Consider the following 22,150-nt stretch of genomic DNA (forward strand, 5'->3'; position numbering starts at 1 on the left):
TTCTTGCTGAGTCTGTACATTTATTAGTCAATATTTTATGAGCTATTGTTGTGATCGGGAAATAAAGAGCGACTTTGACTACTATATTCCATAGCTCTGGAAAAACTGTTAATTTGGAATATTTTTCGTGTGCATATCACCAGCTGTTTCCCATTTCAGGGACTTCCTCTGCTTGAAGCAGGATGATTCTGAAACTAGAGTTGCAAAGATGTAACCCGACACACCTTCTTCCTTCTCAACAGCTTTGTATTTGATGCTGATTGTTACAGGAATGGCCTGGGTCTTTAGTTTTTGCTGCACTGGGTCTCACCTGCAGCTCACAGGCTCTTCGTTGCTGCTCGGACCTCCCCTAGTTGCGATGCTCGGTGCTCGGTGGCTACTCTCTAGCTGTAGTGTGCGGGCTTCTTGTTCCGGTGGCTTCTCTAGGGCGGGGCAGGCTCTGGGGCAAGCGGGCTCAGTAGCTGTGGCACACGGGTTTGGTTGCACCGTGACGTGGGAGATCTTAGTTCCCGGACCAGCGATGGAACTCACATGCCCTGCATTGGGAGGTGGATTCTCAGCCCCTGGACCACCAGGGAAGTCCCGGTCCAGGGCTTAGCACTTTTGTTGGACCAAGATGAGTCTCTTCAAGTGGAGATGCTGGTTCAGAGACAGGCCCGAGGCGCAGCCCAAGTCAGTGGTTCTCCAAGTGTGGTCCCTGGACCGGCACGGTCAGCAGCACCTGAGAAGTCGTCCGACAGGCGGATCCTCAGGCCCTGCCCGGACCTGCTGAGTCAGAATCTCTGAAGAGGGGCTGTAGAAACCTTGTCTGTTAGCGCACCTGACAGGTGGCCCGAAGCACGGTAAAGTCTGAGAACCGCAGGCCTGTTTTCTCGTGTTCACGCCTTGGCCTTTCTGCTTTATCTTCTGGTCTGTGTGAGCTCTGGCACAGGTCCGCTGGCTCCAAATACGTGCCACCGTCGGAAGTGTGAGGACTGTGGCTTGTCACCTCCACTCAGAGGAGTCACGTGGGGAAGAAGTATCATTGGGAAGGTCTAGAAGTCCACCGTCTTCCCCTCCCACAGCCTGTTCCAGGGCAAAGGGATAGTATAGTGCGATGGAAGGAGTGTTCACCTGGCACCAGTGAGTTGTTGTGTAGTCCCTCAGTTGTGTCCGACTCTTTGCGACCCCATGGACTGTAGCCCACCAGGCTCCTCTGGCCATGGAATTTCCCAGGCAAGAATCCTGGAGTGGGTTTCTTGTGAGGCCTGGGTTCAAACCCCAGCTCTTGTACTTGGCCTTGGCCAGACAGCCAAATTTGCTTGACCCCTTTAACTTTCGTTTCCTCATCTGCAACATGAAGACTCAGTGAAACTGCGTACAGTGCCACAAGTGGAGTTAAACTGCTTGAAGTCTGGGGTCACATTATTGCCAGGTTTAATGAGATGACCCCAGCCAGCCTCCAACGCCCACCAGCCTGGAGTTCTCAGCCCCGCTGTGTGCTCCCTGCCTGCCCCGTCTTGGCTGTGGTCTGGCGCCACCTGGTGGTGGTCGGCTGCTCTAGCTTGTTTGTCAGTGAGGATGGTTCAGGGTCCTGCACTGGCCTGGAACTTTAAGGACAGCGGCTGTGAATCCAGGAATTTCCCAGTTTATCGGTGTCTGTTTCATTGGCTAGATCTAGAAAGAATACCTTCTTTCTGCCTCCCTGCTTTTCAGGATGAGTTTGCTTGCTGTTTTCTGCATGGCCTTACCTTCCTTCAGTGTGCCTAGGGTAGAAGATGGGGGTCGTCACCGGTCAAGTTATATCCCACATGGATGCCATCACAAGGGATTTTTACAGAATTGTCAAGACAGTTAAAGGGATACAGGGTAGGTAAAGTGCCCAGTACATAGAAAGAACTTTAAAAAATGGAAACGCCCTTCCCCATCCCCTAGCAGGGAGAGAGAGACTGGATTCCACATGGCGGTGTGCACTCAGGAAATGGTAAACCATGCAGGTGGGCTCATGATACAATGGAACAAGCGCACACATCAGCGTCAGACAGCTTGGCTTCCAACCTGCCCATTTATTACCTGGGCGAGCCTCGCTGAGCCTTCCTAATGTATGAAGTGGAGATGATATTGTTTGACCTGTAAGTACCCTGGTGGCTCAGATGGTAAAGAATCCACCTGCAGTGCAGGAGACCTGGGTTCAGTCCCTGGGTCGGGAAGATCCCCTGGAGAAGGAAATGGCCACCCACTGCAGTATTCTCGCCTGGAGAATTCCATAGACAGAGGAACCTGGCAGGCTACAGTCCATGGGTCACAGAGAGCTGGACATAATTGAGCAACCAACACTCACTTTCCATGGTGTCCTTAGGGCGTCCCTGGCGGCTCAGTGGTAAAGAATCCGCCTGCCAGTGCAGGAGATGCAGGTTTGATCCCTGGCTCGGGAAGATCCCCTGGAGGAGGAAGTGGCAACCCGCTCCAGCATTCTTTCCTGGGACATCCCATGGACAGAGGAGCCTGGTGGGCTGCAGTCCACGGGGTCGCAAAGAGTCAGGCACAACGGAGCCAGTAGACAACACATGGCGTCTTTATGAAAGAGAAGAGGAAGCCCAGACTGCCGGCCGCAGATCGCTGGCTGTCGCGTCCAGTGATCTCCAGTTCCTGCGTCCCCACACGGCTCCGTGATGTCGACACGTGATGGGTCCTGTTTCTGCCTGATTCTTTGGTGAATTCTTTTCCCCGCTGAGTGCATCCTGGAGTAGGAGGCAGGGAGTGGTTTGTGAAATGTCTCTGTGAAAGGAACGTGGAAGGTGGGAACAGCAGGGGGCCAATGATGTAATAACATGGGTGGCAGTGTATTCAGACACTTTAAAAACTTTTTTTAGTGTATGAAACTTCTAAATACGGTGCTTGAAACAACAGGAGGCCATCAACAGATGTTAGTTGCTTTCTCTCACTTTGACAAAATGGAAACTAACTATGGGTGTGGAAGTCAGTTTCTAAACTCTGGGTTGGGGGCGGAGTGGATCTTTTAAAACTTTTGTGAAAATTAGAGTTTGAGTCCTTCAGAGCAGAGGAAGGCCCCACCTTCTTGGGTCTGTGGGGGAAGTCCTTGTTTCTTTATATATTTTTGGTAATAAAGGAAATAGAGATGCAACCTTTGCCTGCTGCCCCCACCTCTGGCGTCTGGACATGGGGCTCCTCAGCTCTGGGACCTGGCAGGGAGAGGATTTGTCTGGCCAGTTGGGCACTTTTTAGAATGATCATCAAACTGACACCTGCTCATTATTAAGTTTGGGGAGGTTTAGGAGAGTATAAAGAAGCAAACCACTAGTGACTTCCTGCCTCACCCTCCACAGTCATTCAGATACCATGTATGTCTACCGAGAAACACTGTCATTCTTGGACAAATTTCCTTTCCAGTCTTTTTTCTTTAAATTTCTTCATTACGTAATTGAATCTTACTTTTTTTTTTTAACTTTTCACATTATTACATGAGTTTTATTTGAAAATTAAGAAGAAAGTATTGTTGTTTCTCAGATTATGAATACATGATTCTAGAAAAATTTTAAATGTGTGAAGCAGAAGGTGAAATTTCTCTTATACCATCTTCTACTGTATTTAATAATAGAAAAATTTTGTAAATACTGAAAAGTATAAAGTGGTAAGTGAAATTTCCCTTGAATAAGCCTGTCAGTGCTATATAACATTAAATAAGTTTTTGAAAGAAAAATATAAAATAGAAAGTGAAATTTTCCTGTAGTACTATCAACCGGTACTAAAAACTATTCATTTTAGTATGCAGTCTTCCTTTTTTTTTTTTTAACATCAATGGTGTGCGTGTGGGTATAGGTTACCAAAATGGAATTGTGCTGTAAATGCACGGGCAGGTATCTAGCTTGCGTTTTTCCCTTACTAACATAAGTTGAGTATTCTCCTCTAGTAAAGCATTTTCTCATACCACTGAAACACTTATTTGAAGAGTATTTTAAATGGCTACATGTTACGTTTAAATGTACTCTGCTTTATGTGATCATTTCCTCTAAGGCTGCCAGTTTGGATCCAAGTAAACATTTATTCATATTTCTGATTCATTCCCTAAGCTAAGTCCCAGACAGCCCCACTGAGTCAGAGATAAATAATTTAAGAGTTTCCTCTCCAGGGTGAGCTTATCATTTTACAGTCTTCTCTGTAACTTACGGAAATATGCAGTGACGGCCATCACAAACAAATGTGATTGTTTTTTAAAAAATCTTTGTTATCATATGTGAAAAAGCTTTCATTTATCTTTCTTAGAATGCTACAGGGTTTGAGTTTGGCATGTGTGATCCTTTTCCTCTGTGATTTTTGGAAGAGAGGTGATCTGCCCTCTATTAAATCAAAAAGCTAATTCCTGCCGAGATTCCTTAGAACGTCCCGGGTCCCATTCCAAGAGAAGAGCTGGGTGTTCGCCACACCTTGGCTCAGAAACTTTCTCCCTCTCTGGGAAGTCCTGTGCGTTTCCAGGCAACCTCCTGGCTCCCTCTAGTGGCCTCCTTAGCAGCTGCAGCCTCGCTTCCTTGGCTGTCGTCCGCACCGGTTCGTCCTGGTTGGGACACCACGGAGCAGAGCAAGGGCGCGCCGCAGACTTGCAGCCAGATGGTGTGTGTGGCGGGGGACTGTTTTCCTGAATGTCTGGGCAGCTCCTCTTAACGGTGGGCTCTTTGTGTGCTTGTCGCCTTGGCTGTCGGGAAGCAGCACATTAGTGCTCACCCTGAGCCTGGTCGGGGTACAAGGTGGAAAAGATACTCTTGTTAGTTCTCACTTTCCTTTCTGAAACTCTGAGTCCTCTGGAATCTTTTTATGGAGGGGGAGAATAGTAAGTCAGTAGCATCATTAAATTAAACTTCTATGGATGTCAGAGGATTCTGTTACAGGGACCCTGAAGTCATTGAGCTGTGGGTACTTGTTCTTTTTAGTCTAGTTTAGTTGGGAAGTGCTTGTGAAGGTTCTATAATGAGAACCTCCTAGAACAACTCTGAGGAGAGGACAGAAGGAAAGTTTGGAGAGCTAAGGACTTCTAACATACGCTCCATTGCCCTGCACACTCTCTCACTCCATTAAAGTTTGTTGTTCAGGCAATAAAAGTGATAAACCTAGTGATTGCGGGGGGGGGGGGCCCACTAATAAAAATCACCATTGCCTTTACTCAGAGGTGACTGTTGACATTCGGTTTACATGTATGTATGAGCATACATTTATTTTTGCGTGTTTATCCCTATCTAGGTATACAAACACACACAGTTGTCTTTTTCTCAGGATTATTGATGTTCTTTATGCGTTTTAGACACTAATGCTACATTGTAGCCATCTTCTCATCCCTGACTTGCTTTCCTTCTGTTCAGTTTATTGCCCTCTGTTAGATGATTACCACAGAACTGGAAAAGGTCAATTTTCATTCCAATCCCAAAGAAAGGCAATGCCAAAGAATGCTCAAACGACCGCACAGTTGCACTCATCTCACACGCTAGTAAAGTAATGCTCAAAATTCTCCAAGCCAGGCTTCAGAAATACGGGAACCGTGAACTCCCTGATGTTCAAGCTGGTTTTAGAAAAGGCAGAGGAACCAGAGATCAAATGGCCAACATCCGCTGGATCATGGAAAAAGCAAGAGAGTTCCAGAAAAACATCTATTTCTGCTTTATTGACTATGCCAAAGCCTTTGACTGTGTGGATCACAATAAACTGTGGAAAATTCTGAAAGAGATGGGAATACCAGACCACCTAACCTGCCTCATGAGAAACCTATATGCAGGTCAGGAAGCAACAGTTAGAACTGGATATGGAACAACAGACTGGTTCCAAATAGGAAAAGGAATATGTCAAGGCTGTATATTGTCACCCTGCTTATTTAACTTCTATGCAGAGTACATCATGAGAAACGCTGGGCTGGAAGAAGCACAAATCAAGATTGCCAGGAGAAATATCAATAACCTCAGATATGCAGATGACACCACCCTTATGGCAGAAAGTGAAGAAGAACTAAAGAGCCTCTTGATGAAAGTGAAAGAGGAGAGTGAAAAAGTTGGCTTAAAGTTCAACATTCAGAAAACTAAGATCATAGCATCCAGTCCCATCACTTCATGGCAAATAGATGGGGAAACAGTGGACACAGTGGCTGACTATCTTTCTGGGCTCCAAAATCACTGCAGATGGTGATTGCAGCCATGAAATTAAAAGACGCTTGCTCCTTGGAAGGAAAGTTATGATCAACTTAGACAGCCTATTAAAAAGCAGAGACATTACTTTGCCAACAAAGGTCCGTCTAGTCAAGGCTATGGTTTTTCCAATGGTCATGTATGGATGTGGGAGTTGGACTATAAAGAAAGCTGAGCCCCGAAGAATTGATGCTTTTGAACTGTGGTGTTGAAGACTCTTGAGAGTCCCTTGGACTGCAAGGAGGTCCAACCAGTCCATCCTAAAGGAGATCAGTCCTGGGTGTTCATTGGAGGGACTGATGTTGCAGCTGAAACTCCAATACTTTGGCCACTTGATGCGAAGAGCTGACTCATTTGAAAAGACCCTGATGCTTGGAAAGATTGAGGGCCAGAGGAGAAGGGGACGACAGAGGATGAGATGGTTGGATGGCATCACCAACTCAATGGACATGGGTTTGGGTGGACTCTGGGAGTTGGTGATGGACAGGGAGACCTGGTGTGCTGCAGTCCATGGGGTTGAAAAGAGTCGAACACGACTGAGTGACTGAACTGAACTGAACTGAGATGATTACCAAGCCCGCTTAGCCCAAGGCTGAGTTAAAATTACAGTTATATCCTCAGGGAATATAGCACATGCTCAGAGCATTAAACTGTTCTACAGGAACCAATCAGAGGATTTGGGCGACAGTGAGATAACAGTGAATCTGGCCGCAGCTAACAGCACACAAAGGGTCTGATGAGGCCAGGAGAGGGTCAGGGCCTTCCTGAGGAGCTTACTATGAAAGTGAAAGTCACTCAGTTGTGTCCGACTCTCTGCGACCCCATGGAGTATACAGTCCACGGGATTCTCCAGGCCAGAATACTGGAGTGGAGTAGCTGTTCCCTTCTCCAGGGGATCTTCCCAATCCAGGGATCAAACCCAGGTCTCCCACATTGCAGGTGGATTCTTTACCAGCTGAGCCAGCAGAGAAGCCCAAGAATATTGGAGTGGGTAGCCTATCCCTTCTTCAGGGGATCTTCCCAAGCCAGGAATCGAACTGAGGTCTCCTGCATTGCAGGCAGATTCCTTACCAGCTGAGCTACTAGGGAAGCCCATTACTAGTGGAAAGTCACTGGATGGAAATCGTTACCTCGCCAAAGTCAAAGACAGTCGCCTGTATTTTCTAACACAGTAGCTTTTGTGTTTCACAGAAAGTCTGAGGTCTTTAGCGTGTCTGCAGGTTTGCTTTTGTAGTTGGATTTCTTTCCCCTTTTGTGGTGCTTCCCCTGCGTTGATGCTTTCAGAGTCCTCTCTGAGCTCTGACGAGTCCTCATTAGCATCGTCTCCCCAGTTACCTTGTACTGTTTGCCTGCTCTGGGGTGTCACAGGCGAGGACACCCATGGTGTACGGAGGCATCTCTGTGTGTCTCGAGCACTGTTAGTGTTTTTGACTTTGGTGATTTTGCTTTCAGGTGAACTAGGCCTAAGGGTCTTGATTCTACTAGTGTTTAGAAATTATTCAGTTTCTGAAGCTTCCATGGAGTCTGTCGGACGTGTTTTGTGCATGGCCCTGGAAATATTCTTACATCTGGGGTTGCTGTTTCAAGGTCCCCCACCAAGATGTTCCCACTTACCTTGAACAGGTTTTTTTTTTTTTTTTTTTTCAAAAGGGATCTAAGGAGTTGATAAATAGTACACTTCTTGTCAGCATCCTAGCTCTCTGGAAACTAAAGTTACATCTGAGCAGTCAGGGTGTCTTGAATTTTTCCCACTCCCACCCACCCCATTGAGATCAAGAGAAAACAGGAAAATTCGTCATCTTTTCAGCAGCGTGTTTTCTGTCGTTCAGATGAGAAAAGATGTGAAAGTAAGGAAAATAAGAGCTGACCAGTTTATAGGACTTTCCTGACCAGTTGTCTCCAGCATGCCCTGGAGGACATCTCAGAGGTGAGGGTCCCCAGTCCTGCGGGAAACGGCAGCGTCACAGGAGACTAGCCTGCTCCCCCAACATGTAGGTGCTGCTGCCATCTTCTCGCCCAGAGTCTCAGTGGCTTCTTTCTCAGCAGAGAGGAGGTGGCAGGAGTAGGTATAGGTTGATTCCCTAGTCAGCCTGCCAGGTGGCACCCGTATCAGAGGCCCTGTCTTCTGGCCCGAGTCTGCCTGTTACCAAGGGCCACGTCACCTTCCAGAAACCAGAAACCAGAAACCAGAAACTGTTACTAATAGTTGGCATTGTTCTCTGCTTGGTTATTTCTGCTTTACAAGATTTCGCCCTTCTTGTCTGCTTTTCCAGCGCCTGTGAACATTTTATTCTCACCCTGCCTTTGTGCTTTCTCCTTAGGCCGGAAGCTGAGAGGAAAAGCCTTTTATTTCGTCAACGGCAAAGTGTTCTGCGAGGAAGACTTCCTGGTGAGTTTGTCACCCAAGCAGGCCTGGCAGAAGGTGGTTTAACTCTGTGGCACCCCCTGGCGCCCCCTGGAAGCCGCGCTGCTGCAAAAAGGGGTCCAGTCATTTCTTTTGCAGCAGCAGGCGAGTGGCCCACGTTCCCAGGCAAATGACAAGCCACAGAGCTCTGTGCTTTTCAGGGACTTCACGGTCACTCAGCCTGACTTCCTGTGCCTTGACCATCTCACCCAGCTCTTTTTTTTTTTTTAATTTAATTTATTTATGGTTGTACCGGGTCTTCCCTGCTTGTCATTGCGCTGGCCTCTCTTGTTGCGGAGCGCAGGCTCTAGGAACGTGGGCTTCAGTACTTGTGGCTCCCAGGCTTAGCTGCCCCGCAGCATGTGGGGTCTTCCTGGATCAGGGATGGAATCTGCACCTCCTACATGGGCAAGGAGGCTCCTTACCACCAAGCCCCCTGGGAAGCCCCTCCACCCAGCTCTTAACTCTCTCTCTGGGATCCACGCCCCCCTTATGTCTCATTCTGCCTCTCCCACTCGCTGGAAAGTCCATCCATGTGCCAGAGAGTCCCAGAGCTGAACTCCAGCCCTGTGGGCACCTCTGAGGCCAGCTGCTCACGGTCTCCCTGCCCACCGGGCAGGCCCAAGTTTGGCCCCCCAGCCCTCCCACTCCCTTGAGAGTCACTTGAAGCCAAAAAACCGCCTTGCCTGGGACCTCGTCTCTGAGACCAGGGCCCTAGGTTCCTCCTGCACTCCGCCTCCTTCCTTTCCCTCCTAGAGCATGGCCAGGCACCGGTGCCACCGCATCGCCCCCGAGCCCCTGTGGCCCCGCCGCCCTCACCCTGCTGCGTGGCCTCGTCGCCCAGGCTGGGCGCCAGGGTTCGGCTCATGCGCGGAGGCTCCCTGCGGTCCAGGCAGCCTCCCTTGCAGCCTTTCGTCTCACTCACTGTGGGGCTTGCGGTTCTCTGCAGCCCATGTCCCACCCTGCGTGCTGGAGCCTGCACTGTGTCTGCTGCCTGGAATGCCTTCCCTCTTTGTTTACCCAGCTCCTCTGACAGCCTGCATGTTCTCTGGCCTCAAAGTGGGTCTCCTCCTCTGTACTGCTGCCCTTGGCCTTTTCTGGCCAGCGGTTAGTGCACTGCCTGTCCATTTACAAGTCTCCCCTGACTTGACTGAAAGTTCCTAGGGAGGGAGGAACACGGTGTTTCACCTTCTCATCTTTAGACCCTAACACAGCGCCAGGCAAGGAGCCATGCCCGGTCAGTAGGATGACCGGCTTCTTCATGGACGTGTGGGTTGGCTCATGAGGACTCACGTTTGCCAGTATCGGGCAGGCAGACCCAAGGAAACTGATTCCTGCATGCCCCCGGGGGGGTCTTTTCCTCCCACGTGTTCACTCTAGTCACTGGTGCTGTGTATGTGATAGTCAGGTGGTGGTGCCGTACCAGAGTAGACTGTCTCCCAGCTTCAAATCTGCTGGGCTGAGTGCCTGTCCTGCTCCTAGAGTCTCATGGGCTCTGGGTGGGTCATCTGCCCATGCCTGGGCAAAGTGATGGGTGCTGGAGGCATCCAAGGCTCTGATTGACCAGGTCCTCGCCTCGGAACCTAGCATGGGGGGCCAGCCCCACAGAAATCATGGGACCACAGGGTGGCAGAGCAAGGCTGGATCTCAAGCAAAAATAAAGAACTTCTCTGACCCGGGAGGATCCCACATACCACAGGGCAAATAAGCCCGTGCGCTACAACCAAGCCAGTGCTCTAGGGCCCGGGAGTTACAACTGCTAAGCCCGTGCGCCTCAACTGTTGATGCCCCCATGCCTAGAGCCCATGCTTCACAGCAAGAGAAGTCACCGCAATGAGAAGCCCGTGCATCGCAACTAGAGAGTAGCCCCCGCTTGCTGCAGCTAGAGAAAGCCCACACGTGGAAAGGAAGACCCAGCACAGCCAAAAATAAAAATAAATAAAATTAAAAAATAAAGAACTGTTACCCCTAGAATCAGGAAATGCCGGGCAGCAAACCCCTGCACTATGCGGTGTCGGGCTCCAGAAAATTTCCCTTTTCTTTTCCACCTTCCTATTACCTGTCCCTTGTTAAATTGTATTTGCAATATCTAAGCTTCTAGTGTCCTCCAGTGTGTAGTATTTAGTCTGTTTTCTGAGGTGAGTTCCTCATTTCTTTCCAGATTCCAGCTCTGTGTGTGTGTGTGTGTGTGTGTATATGTTTTGGTAAGATAAGGTAAATCATATTTATCCAGTTTCTTTGAAGCTGATTGTAAAAGGCATTGGTTTTTTAAAAAATTATTTATTTTTAATTGATGGATAATTGCTTTACAATATTGGTTTGATTTCTGCCATATGTTGACATGAATTAGTTACAGGTGTACATATGTCCCCTGTCTCTTGAACCTCCCTCCCACCCCCCACCCTTTCCCACCCCTCTAAGGTGGTACAGAACCCTAGTTCGAGTCCCCTGAGTCATACAGCAAATTTCCATTGGCTATCTATTTTACCTGTGGTAGTACGTATGCTTCCATCAAGGCGCTGGCTTTTTAACCAGACCCAGACTTGAATTTGAATCCCATCCTCACCCCCAACAGGCTGTGTGACTGTGAGAAAGTAACTTTACTTCTCTGAACTTTGCTCCGTCTCCATTTGAGAAACAGTGTAATATACACCTTGCAGAATTGTTTTGCAAATTTAGAACAACGGTCTCAAGCTTGAGCATGCATCAGAATTCCCTGGAGGGCTTGCAAAAACCCAGATTGCCACTACCCCTCATCCCCTGCCCCTAGTTTCCAATTGTCCAATTCAGTAGGTTAGGGATGGAGCCTAAGAATTTGCACTGTGACAAGTTCTCAGGTGATGCCAGGGAATGTGTCTTGAGAACTGCTGGATTAGAGGCTGCTAGCTCTCTGCACAGCCTCTTATGCAGAGCCTGGCCGGTCATGGATGCCTGGGTGCAGCTGTTGAGAGATGAGCGGTATCAGCACTTGTAATGGCTCTTGTGGCGGAGGGTATTCTGTAATTCACTGCACTGTTGTCCACAGAGACGTGAGAGGTTCCTGTATAGAGCGACACGTCTCTCTAAGACGTTCTTTGTGATCCTCGAGGCTGGCGGGGAAGTAGCTAGATCCCTCTGCCCCGCCTGGGCTGAACTTTCTTTTCTCTTCTCTCTGCAGTACTCTGGTTTCCAGCAGTCTGCTGACAGGTGCTTTCTCTGTGGACATCTGATCATGGACATGGTGAGTAGGGTCAGGCGAACCAGGTAATATTGATCACGTGGTGGGCGGGGGAGGCATGGGCAGAAAAAAATAAATTACTAATTGAAAGCAGTGTTTCCTACCTTGATTTGTGATCATGGCTGGGTTTCTTTGCATTTATTCACGGCTCTGCTGGGTCTCCGTCTCTGTGCGGCTTCTCTCTGGTTGCGGCAAGTGGGGCCTCCTGTCTGGTCGCGCTGAGTGGCCTTCTCACCGCGGTGGCTTCTCTTGTTTTGGAGCAGGGTTCTAGGTACCTGGCTTCAGTAGTTGCGGCTCCTGGGCTAGGTGTCCCGTAACACGTGGAGTCTTCCCCAGACCAGGGATCAAACCCGTGTCCCCTGCACTGGGAGGCGAGTCTTAACCACTGGCCCACCAGGGAAGTCCCTATGGCTGGTTTTATTTGAAGAAGACCCCATGCAGCTTGCTTGCTGTGGTAGCCCTGCATTTGGCTTTTACTGGAATTAGCATCCTTCACCATGCATTCCATGCAGGGTCATTTCTGAGGGTTCTCTCCTCCTCTGGGCTGTTCACGTCATGCTGGCCTCTCTCTGATTTTCTCTGATCTTTGTGGCATCCCAGGTGAGATGTCAAACGGATAGTGTTTTCATGGAGAAATCTTAGCTGCTTTGGAATCGGCTACAGAAAGTCAGATAAACAGTTGCTTTTCCCCCATGTTCTTCCCAGCTTAATCATTTCCTAAGATGAGGGCTGGGGCCCCGTCGTTAGTTCTGAGATAGCAGAACAGGGAGCGGGTTTTATCCACTCCATTCCTTGCTCAGCCGTGGCTCTCTGAGCTTGTCCTTAGTGGGGACAGGTCTTCCTTCCTGGCCTCCTCAGGTTGTGAGGTTTATGAATACAGGGTTCTTATTCTGTCTAGGGATCAAATTGCCCAGCACTGGACATGGGCCCTGTCAGATTTCTTTCATATGTTGGTCAGAGAGAATCATTATATCCCATTCTTTTCTTTTCCTTCCCTCTCTAAGCTGAGCCATTAATTCTATTCTGGCAAAGGGAATTGCTAGTTGTATTTTTTTTTCTTAAGCTGAGTGCTGGAGAATTGATGCTTTTGAACTGTGGTGTTGGAGAAGACTCTTCAGAGTCCCTTGGACTGCAGGGAGATCCAACCAGTCCATTCTAAAGATCAGTCCTGGGTGTTCATTGGAAGGACTGACGCTAAAGCTGAAACTCCAATACTTTGGCCACCTCATGCAAAGAGCTGACTCATTGGAAAAGACTCTGATGTTGGAGGGGATTGGGGGCAGGAGGAGAAGGGGACGACCGAGGATGAGATGGCTGGATGGCATCACCGACTCGACGGATGTGAGTTTGGGTGAACTCCGGGAGTTGGTGATGGATAGGGAGGCCTGGCGTGCTTCGATTCATGGGGTCGCAAAGAGTCGGACACGACTGAGCGACCGAACCAAACTGAACTGAACCATTTTTTCATTGAGAAACAACCCAGAGCGCGCACGTCTTATGTGCACAGCTGAATGAATGTGTATGTGTCTATGTGCTTACTCGCTCCTTTGTGTCTTTGCAACCCCATGGACTGTATCCCACCAGGCTCCTCTGTCCACGGGCTTTCCCAGGCAGGAATCCTGGAATCGGGTGCCGTTTCTCTCTCCAGGGGATCTTCCCCACCCAGGGATCTAATAACCCCCGTCTCCTGCATCTTCTGCACTGTCGGGCGGGTTCTTTACCACTATACCTATGTGTCAACACCACACAGATCAAGATCTAGAACATTCCCCGTATCCAGAAAGATCCTCTCCCATGAAAACAGCCACCGTTCTGACCCCTGTGGCCCCAGACTCGTTTCACTGGTCCTGGAACTGCACGTTGTGGAATCTTACAGTACAGACTCCTTTGATCTGCCTTTTCTCACTTAGAAACTGTTTTGGAGATTCATCCACGTTGTTTCGCGTGTTGTAAGTTCATTTCTTCTCATCGCTAAGTAGAATTTCACTGTGTGGATAGAGCACCGTTTATTTATCCATTCTCCTGCAGATGGAGATTTGGGTGTTTCCAGTTCGGGGCCATTTATGCCTGAGCTGCCATGAACACTTACTTGTAGGCATGTCTCTGATGGACATAAGCTGGTTTTATGCTGACATGTAGAAAACAGAACCAGAGTGGAGGAGACCCCGCTGCACGCTGGGCTCTGACGCAGCACAGCACAGCGTGGCCCTGTGATCAGTGTCCTCGTAAGTGGCTGAGGCCTCCCTGGGAACACGGCCCTCCAGCCACCCGCCTGGAGGAGGCAGGTGGAGCCTGCTCCACTCCTACCTTCCCCGGGTCCCTGCCCGACTCCACAGGGCTCCTTTTCTCTAGCAGATTTTGCCCTTGACTTTAGAGCCCTTCCAACAGACCTACCATACATGAGGCCAACAGTGTCCAAACTTATGAACGTGACTGTACCCTGTTCTTATTCGTCAATACACCAAGCGTTCTCTGGGGCTCAGGGTGTTTCACTTACCTATTGCTGTGTGTGCGCGCTCAGTCGCTAAGTTATGTCTGACTCTCTGCCACCCCGTGGGCTGTAGGCCACCGGGTTCCTCTGTCCACGGGATTTTCCAGGCTAGGATGCTGGAGTGGGTTGCCATTTCCAACTGCAGGAGATCTTCCCACCCAGGGGATCACAGCCACATCCCCTGCCTTAGCAGGTGGATTCTTTACCACCGAGCCACCTGGGAAGCCCTTAGCTATTTGATCATTATTGATCATGATTCCATGAGTGAGGAATTGGGTCAAAGCTCGACAGGGCAGTTCTGCTCCATGTGGCAATGAATGGGGTCACTTACTCAGCTGTGTTCAGCTGGTACACAAGGTGACCTCTCACCCTCCAGGCTTCTCTCCCTGTGGCCACTAATCTTACCCAATAGTCTAGCCTGGACTTCCTTTCAACAAGAGAGAGGAAGTGGAAGCTACCAGTTTTCTTTCATCATTGACTTAAAAAATCTCAGAACATCATTTCTTTCTCATTCTTTTTTTTTTTTTTTTGGCTATGCTGAGGGACACATGGGATCTTAGTTCCTTGGCCAGGGATCAAACTCGTGCCCCCGGAATTGATAGCTTGGAGTCTTAACCACTGAACTGCCAGGGAAGTCCGCCTTCCTCATTCTGTCTATCAAAGAAAGTTACAAAGCCACTGCCAGTTGAAAGGCATAAGGAACAGCCTGTGCATACAGGAAGGAAAGGGACTGAGTTTGGAGACCTTCTCTATCTCGTGGGATAAAGCCAAGTCGCCCCTGGATTCTTATAGGTCTGCTCTCAGACCTGAAAACTCTCAGCCATTGTCTTTCTGATAGTGACACTTAGTGTTAACAATAGAACTCATAACTGCCACTAAGATCACAGTATAGAGAGATTCCTTCAGTTACCATTCCTTCAGTTACACTTCAGTTGTCCAGCTCGTGATGTAAATTGTCTGTCTCTGCTTTATCTTTGTTCATTGAGGGAAATACTCTGGGCTTGGAGGTTGGAACTGGGCAGTTCCCACCTGAAAAAAAAATTATTATAGCTAGTCAGAATGCAGCAAAATGGCATCATTACCCTACCGTACTTCTGGCACTGCTGCTGCTACTGCTGCTAAGTCGCTTCCGTCGTGTCCAACTCTGTGCGACCCCACAGAAGGCAGCCCACCAGGCTCCCTCGTCCCTGGGATTCTCCAGGCAAGAACACTGGAGTGGGTTGCCATTTCCTTCTCCAAAGCATGCAAGTGAAAAGTGAAAGTGAAGTCGCTCCTTCTCCAAAGCATGCAAGTGAAAAGTGAAAGTGAAGTCACTCAGTCGTGTCCGACTCTTAGCGACCCCATGGACTGCAGCCCACCAGGCTTCTCCATCCATGGGATTTTCCAGGCAAGAGTACTGGAGTGGGGTGCCAGTGCCTTCTGGCACAGTGTGGGTTAAATTAATTTAAGGGTCTGTTTCTGCCACAACAGCGTTAGTCTGGGACAAAATGCGTTCCAAGGTCCAGATTGCCAAGGAGTCTTTGAAGCCTGGCCGCTTGTTCTTCCTACTTTGGCAGCTTGAGGAGCCTGGGAGGTTCATGAAATCCCAGAGGGAATGAGGCAGCGTGAAAGCTGAGCTTTTCGAGGAGAGCTGGACTAGCACTATGTCCTCCCGGTGCCCCCTGGACTGCAAGCTGTGAGGCCTGCCGTTGGCCTCTGCAGGCAGCGTCGGGTGCTGGAAGGAGCCAGGACACAGCACAGCTTTCCCACGGAACTCACGACCCTCTGCCGAGGTTCTATTTAGTTCCAAGTCCCCTTCTTCTGCCTGGTGGGAGGCTTTCTGTGTGGTCCTACTGGGGGGTGCTCATGACTACTTTGTACATTCCTCGCCAACGCACATTTTGGTTCCGGCTCGCTGGCGTTGATTCCACAGTTGTTTGTACTGAGTGTCATGGTGCAGGTAATCCCAGAAACGAATCTGCTGCTGAATTATTGGAGGTACTTTGAGCTGCAAATCACAGAAATTCACCTCAAGTTTGAGAAGCTGGTAGTTACCAAATTTTCACCTGTGTCAGAACCACTATATTAAAACACCCACTGCTGGGGCAGGGCCCAAGAAAGTGCATTTTAATTAAGTTCCCCAAAGATGCTGATGTTGCAGGTCCAGAGGCAAAACTTTGAGAACCACTGAACTTAACAGGAAAAATGTTTTATCTCACCTAAGAAGCTGGGGGGGAGGGGTAGGCCGTTCAGTGGTGAGTTAATTTGGTGACTCACCTCCATCACTCATCATTTCTCTCCCACCTTCCACGTCTAGGCTCTGTCCTGGTTTCAGGATGGCCTCTAACAGTCCCAGGTATCAACCACATCCAGATCAAATGATGCTTAGGGGAAGAAGGTGCCTGGGGCTTTCTCCTGGCTGTGTTTAAAAGCAGCAGCAACAGAGGCTTTAGTTACACTTAGTCTTCTCTGTTAGCTCAGAGGTTAAAGCGTCTGCCTGCAATGAGGGACACCTGGGTTCAATCCCTGGGTCAGGAAGATCCTCTGGAGAAGGAAATGGCAACCCACTCCAGTACTCTTGCCTGGAGAATCCCATGGACGGAGGAGCCTGGTAGGCTACAGTCCATGGGGTCGCAAAGAGTCGGACACGACTTCACTTTCACTTTACTTACACTTGGATTTGAGATAAGAGTCACGGCTTCTGGATTATAACGGCTGCAGAGACTAAGCTGCTTAGAAGGGGCACCCAGGAGGGAGAAGTTAAGAGGTTTTTTTCCTGAGCTCTGCTGTTTCCTTATGGAGTTAACTTTCGTCTTTCCGTGTATTTGCTGCTTTCCAAATCTGGGGTGGGTCTTTTCATGGCCTGCTTTGCATCATTTCATACAGAGAATCATGGTTTTTGATAGAGAACCCTCCCTCCTGGAGATTTATAAGTGCTGGAGAAGGATCCTGTTTGGTTTCTTCCTGTTTATGCCTGTAACTTGCTTAGCCTTTCCTGCCCCATCTTTTTTTTTTTTAAGAATTGTTTTGATGTGGACCATTTTTAAGTCTTTATGAAATTCGTTGCAATATGGCTTCCATTTTATGTTTTGTGTTTTGGTTTTCTGGCCTGGAGGCATGTGGGATCCTAGCTCCCCAGCCAGGGATTGAACCCACACCCCTTGCATTGGAAAGTGAAGTCTTAACCACAAGTGAAACTGGGATGAGAGTGTTGTTCAGCTGCCAAGTCGCATCCTACTCTTTTCAACCCCACGGACTGCAGCACACCAGCCTCCTCTGTCCTCCTCTATCTCCTGGAGTTTGCTTAAATTTATGTCCATTATATCGGGGATGCTATCTAACCATCTCATCCTTTGCCACCACCTTCTTCTTTGCCTTCAGTCTTTCCCAGCATCAGGGTCTTTTCCAGTGAGTCAGTTCTTCCCATCAGGTGGCCAAAGTATTGGAGCTTCGGCTTCAGCGTCAGTCCTTCTAATGAGTATTCAGGGTTGATTTCCTTTAGGGTGGACTGGTTTGAGGGTGACAGTTTCCCATATGGTCCCTTGGTCTGATGTGTCTCTCCCTTCCTTCCCTATAATCCCTGCTGAGTCCTGGCCTCTTGCTTTTGCACCCCCAGATCCTGCAGGCCCTGGGGAAGTCCTACCACCCTGGCTGCTTCCGCTGCGTCATCTGTAATGAGTGTTTGGACGGGGTGCCCTTCACCGTGGACTCAGAGAACAAGATCTACTGTGTCCGGGATTACCACAAGTAAGGAGGGACGGGGTGGGAAGAGCCGCTCGTGCCAGCCACGCTGGCTGCAGCCCTGCAGAGTGGAGGGGGGGGGGACCCGAGGAGGCGTGTCTGCAGGCTGTTTGCACCGCTGTCCACAGTGCAGCCAACGTGCAGTGGTTTGGAGGGGTGGACAGGGAGGCCTGGCGTGCTGCGATTCGTGGGGTCGCAAAGAGTCGGACACGACTGAGCGACTGGACTGAACTGAACTGAGACCGGGTCTCAGGATCAGTGGATGCTGATTCGGACAGGAACTGGTTAAAGAGTTATGTTTACAGGGAAAACAGGACCAAAAAAACCTATAATCGGATTCCTGGCTAGGCCGCTAGAGGAGTCTGCCAAGCTCTGTGGCTCCAGCCTTACCAGACTTCAACAGGCACTGATTCAGGGCTGGCCTCCACAGCCCCAGTTTGCCTGAGGCTTCACCAGGCACCGTGAGGGGCCTAAACAGACAGGTCAGGCTCCACCCCCAGTGGAGTGAGGGGGCCACGTGCGCTTGTTACCACTGGGGGACAAGCCCAAAGCAATAGTCCCAAGAGTGTGCCAGGCCCGTCTTCATAAAGGGGTTCATGTGACGGGTGACGGGCGGGAGGTGGGGAGAGCCAACTGCCCTCTGCTTCTCCCCACAGGGTATTGGCCCCCAAGTGTGCAGCCTGCGGCCTTCCCATCCTTCCTCCTGAGGTAAGATGCTTTCTCAGCTCTGCTCCTGGGGTTTTCCAAGACATATCTCCCTGGGTCATTTACAAGATCTGCATCCCGTTCTTATGCTATGCTGTGCTTAGTCACTTGAGTCGTGTCCAACTCTTTGCAACCCCGTGGGCTGTATCCCGCCAGGCTCCTCTGCCCATGGGGATTCTCCAGGCCAGAATACTGGTTTGGGTTGCCATGCCCTTCCCCAGGGGATCTTTTCAACCCAGGGATCGAACCCAGATCTCCTGCATTGCAGGCAGATTCTTTACCGTCTGAGCCACCAGGGAAGCTGGTGTGGGTCCACCAAGAATGCTGGAGTGGGGAGCCTATCTCTTCTCCATGGGAACTTCCTGACCCAAGAATTGAGCCAGGGTCTCCTGCATTGCAGGTGGTTTCTTTATCAGCTGAGCTACCTGGGAAGCCCTGTTCTTATACCTGTTTAAAAATTCTTCTAAAATCTCAGCTCTGAGACAGTGGTGTCCACACCAAGAAGCCTCTTTCTCATTAGCTGCCTTCCTGAGCCTGGTGCCCTTCTTCTACCCTATCTATCCCTGTAATTGGGTCAATTTCTTAAAAAAAACTTATCTTTTTTTTTGCCATACCACACAGCATGTGAGATCTTCGTTCCCCAACCAGGGATTGAACCCATGTCCCCTGCAGTGGACATGTGGGGAAGTCCCTGCAGAGGATTCTTTGACTCGATACTAGCTTCCAGATTAGACGAGGAGAGATGAACAAAACCACATAGGTGGTCTTTTCACTGTTGACTCCAGCGTTCCAGATGGTAGACCTACATCACTTTCCCTTGCCCTCATCCCCTAATTGTGTCCTTTTTCCTGCCGCCGTTAGCATCCGCGGCTGATTCGTGCTCTTCTCCTAAGGCCACTGTCTTGCTGCCCCAGGCCCTCCCCCAGCCCCCGGCAGCAGAGCCCGATGGCCCCAGCTAGCCTCAGGCTCTTGCTCTCCTTCGGTCTAGGGTTCAGATGAGACCATCCGCGTCGTGTCCATGGACAGAGACTACCATGTGGAGTGTTACCACTGTGAGGTAGGCGGGCCCCTTCCTGCCCTAGAGGGCCCTCAGAACGCATCGTAGAAGTCCGAGAAGGAAGCATCCTGGGTTGACGGGGGCAAGATGCGGGCCAGGAGCTGTGTCCCAGAGCTGATGGAAGAAGCGGGGTGAAGCCTGATTTGGTGGGGGGGGGGCAGAGGTTGCAAAAGATGCAGATATTTGGGTGTGACAGTCTTTTTACTATTTTCTCCACCTTTGTAACCACCGAGTCCTGTACTGGTCACGGCTGCTCTCCCTGAAGCTGCACAGTTGAGGGAGGGGGTGGCGGGAAGTGTGGGTTTCAGATCCTTTTTGGGGGCCAGATTGTCAGGCAGGTGTGTCCTTTGGGGGAAGACTCCCTTCCTTCAGCTTGTGGGCTGTTCTGTCTGCCAGGAGCCCCTTTCTTCAACTGAGCCCTGAAAATCATGAAGAAGCCCTCCCCACCCCGCTGCCAGGCCACACGTGCAAACAGGCATGTCCCTGGTTGGTGTGAGGCCAGGCAGACCCGGTCGGTCCCTTCTCTGCTGCCACTCCCCAGGCTGAAGGAGTCACTGGTGCCCCCTCACTGTCGGGAGCCGGGGGTTGTGAAGGACTCAAATGATGAAAGTGCCCGTGGAGTTTCAGCTAGAATTAAGTGGACTCACCCACAGAAGGAGTGATTTATTCTGTGACGCTATGGGTAGGGAGAACAGCAAGTGTGGGGGACATACCGCTTGACCCCACTGCCAACACTGAAGAAATAGGTGGGAGTCACTGTCAGTGGTACCCCAGGTGCTGGAGAAAAACGTTGAGGCACTTGCTGGACTGCGCTTTTATTCAAGTCTCAAAGAGTCGGACACGACTGAGCGACTGAACTGAACTGATATATCCAACATGTGACTGATGGAAGCGCAGTCTAGGTAAAGGATTCTTCCTGAGCTATTCTGTATCCTTTTCCCATGCTAAGTTTTGGAAATCTGGTGTGTGTTGGCACTGCTGTGACATCTCATTTCTGAGCAGCACCGTTGCCACTGCTGGAGAGCTTCCTGCAGCCAGTGGTTCAGGTGTTGAACAGCACACTGCAGGCCCTCCGTGGGCACGCTGGAGCTGCGTCTCTGCGCTGGCGTTTTCTGCCCAGAGTGAGGCAGCGCCCTCTGCTGGTGTCTGGGTCTGTGTGTCGCCTTCCTGTCACTCCTGCAATCTGTTTAATTATGAAAGTATGATAAGACATTTGCAGGAGACGTGGAAAATACAGACCAAAGTTACACATAGTTCCACTATATATTACAACTTTTAAGTAGATAAATCACGAGTTTTTAGTTGGAATTTCAGTATCAAACTCTCAAAAATTAACAGAATGAATAGACAGAAAAGTAGAAAAATAGAGTAGATCTGAAAAGCACTATGAACCAGTTCAACATAAGGTTTATACAATTTTCACGCAACAGCGGGATTCAAGTTCCCACAGACTATAAACCAGGAGACACTGGAACACATCCAGGGTCATAAGACAAGGTGCCAGACTTTCACGGCCTAAAGGTACTGAAATCAGAAGCCGTACAGCACCTCTTGCAGTCTGCTTTTTGTTTTCCCACCACTGCGTGTTTTTGCCTCACTCCAGGACTGCGGCCTGGAGCTCAATGATGAAGACGGTCACCGATGCTACCCCCTGGAGGACCACCTGTTCTGCCACTCCTGCCACGTCAAGAGGCTGGAGAAGGGCCCCTCGCCCGCAGCCCTTCGCCAGCACCACTTCTAGCCAGAGCCTCCTGCAGACCTCACGGCCAGACGAGGAGCCAGGGCTGCACCCTGAGAAGTCCGCCAGTTCATTCCAGTCACCGCGGGGGGTGGGATTGGGGCCGGGGGAGGCAGGGGAAGCAGGGGATTTCTTGAGTGAGTGCAGGGGGCGCCTTTCCTTTAACCAGGGAGGGGATCCCTGCCGGGCTGGGGCTGTGTATTTTCCAAGTGCCTTTCTCTGCTGCCACACCCTCATCAGCCAACTCAGGAAGACGCCCCACAAGCGCATGGCATGTGACAGATCTCATTAAGGCGACTGAATGAACCCTCCTGTCCTTCCGGGAGGAGCTCATGCTTCAGAGGGAAAGACTTGCACTCAGCGTATGCTCTGAAGAGAGTTCAGCTGCCAGTGTGTTCAGCCCTTTCCCTCCACTTTGGGAAATACCTGCACCCAAACACCCCCTCCCAAACACACACACACAGACACACACCCCCTCCCAAACACACACACAGACACACCCCCCCTCCCAAACGCACACATACACCACCTCCCAAACACAGACACACACCCCCCAACACACACACAGACACACACCCCCTCCCAAACACACACACACAGACACACACCCCCTCCCAAACACACACAGACACACACCCCCTCCCAAACACACAC

General features: G+C 50.1%; 1 protein-coding gene across 1 annotated transcript in view; it reads left to right on the forward strand.

Annotated features, from left to right (window-relative positions):
* The window catches only part of LIMD1 (LIM domain containing 1), a 68,940-nt gene extending 46,985 nt beyond the window's left edge, over positions 1-21,955 (forward strand). Inside the window, exons 3-8 of the mRNA XM_040246786.1 lie at positions 8,486-8,553; positions 11,726-11,788; positions 17,872-18,002; positions 18,653-18,704; positions 19,690-19,758; positions 21,362-21,955. Of these exons, the coding sequence (XP_040102720.1) occupies positions 8,486-8,553; positions 11,726-11,788; positions 17,872-18,002; positions 18,653-18,704; positions 19,690-19,758; positions 21,362-21,499 (521 nt within the window). The 3' untranslated portion in view covers positions 21,500-21,955. The remainder of the gene's footprint in view (positions 1-8,485; positions 8,554-11,725; positions 11,789-17,871; positions 18,003-18,652; positions 18,705-19,689; positions 19,759-21,361) is intronic.
* Positions 21,956-22,150: the final 195 nt, after the last annotated feature.

Source organism: Oryx dammah, unplaced genomic scaffold, assembly GCF_014754425.2.
Source record: "Oryx dammah isolate SB20612 unplaced genomic scaffold, SCBI_Odam_1.1 HiC_scaffold_9, whole genome shotgun sequence".
Taxonomy (NCBI): Eukaryota; Metazoa; Chordata; class Mammalia; order Artiodactyla; family Bovidae; genus Oryx; species Oryx dammah.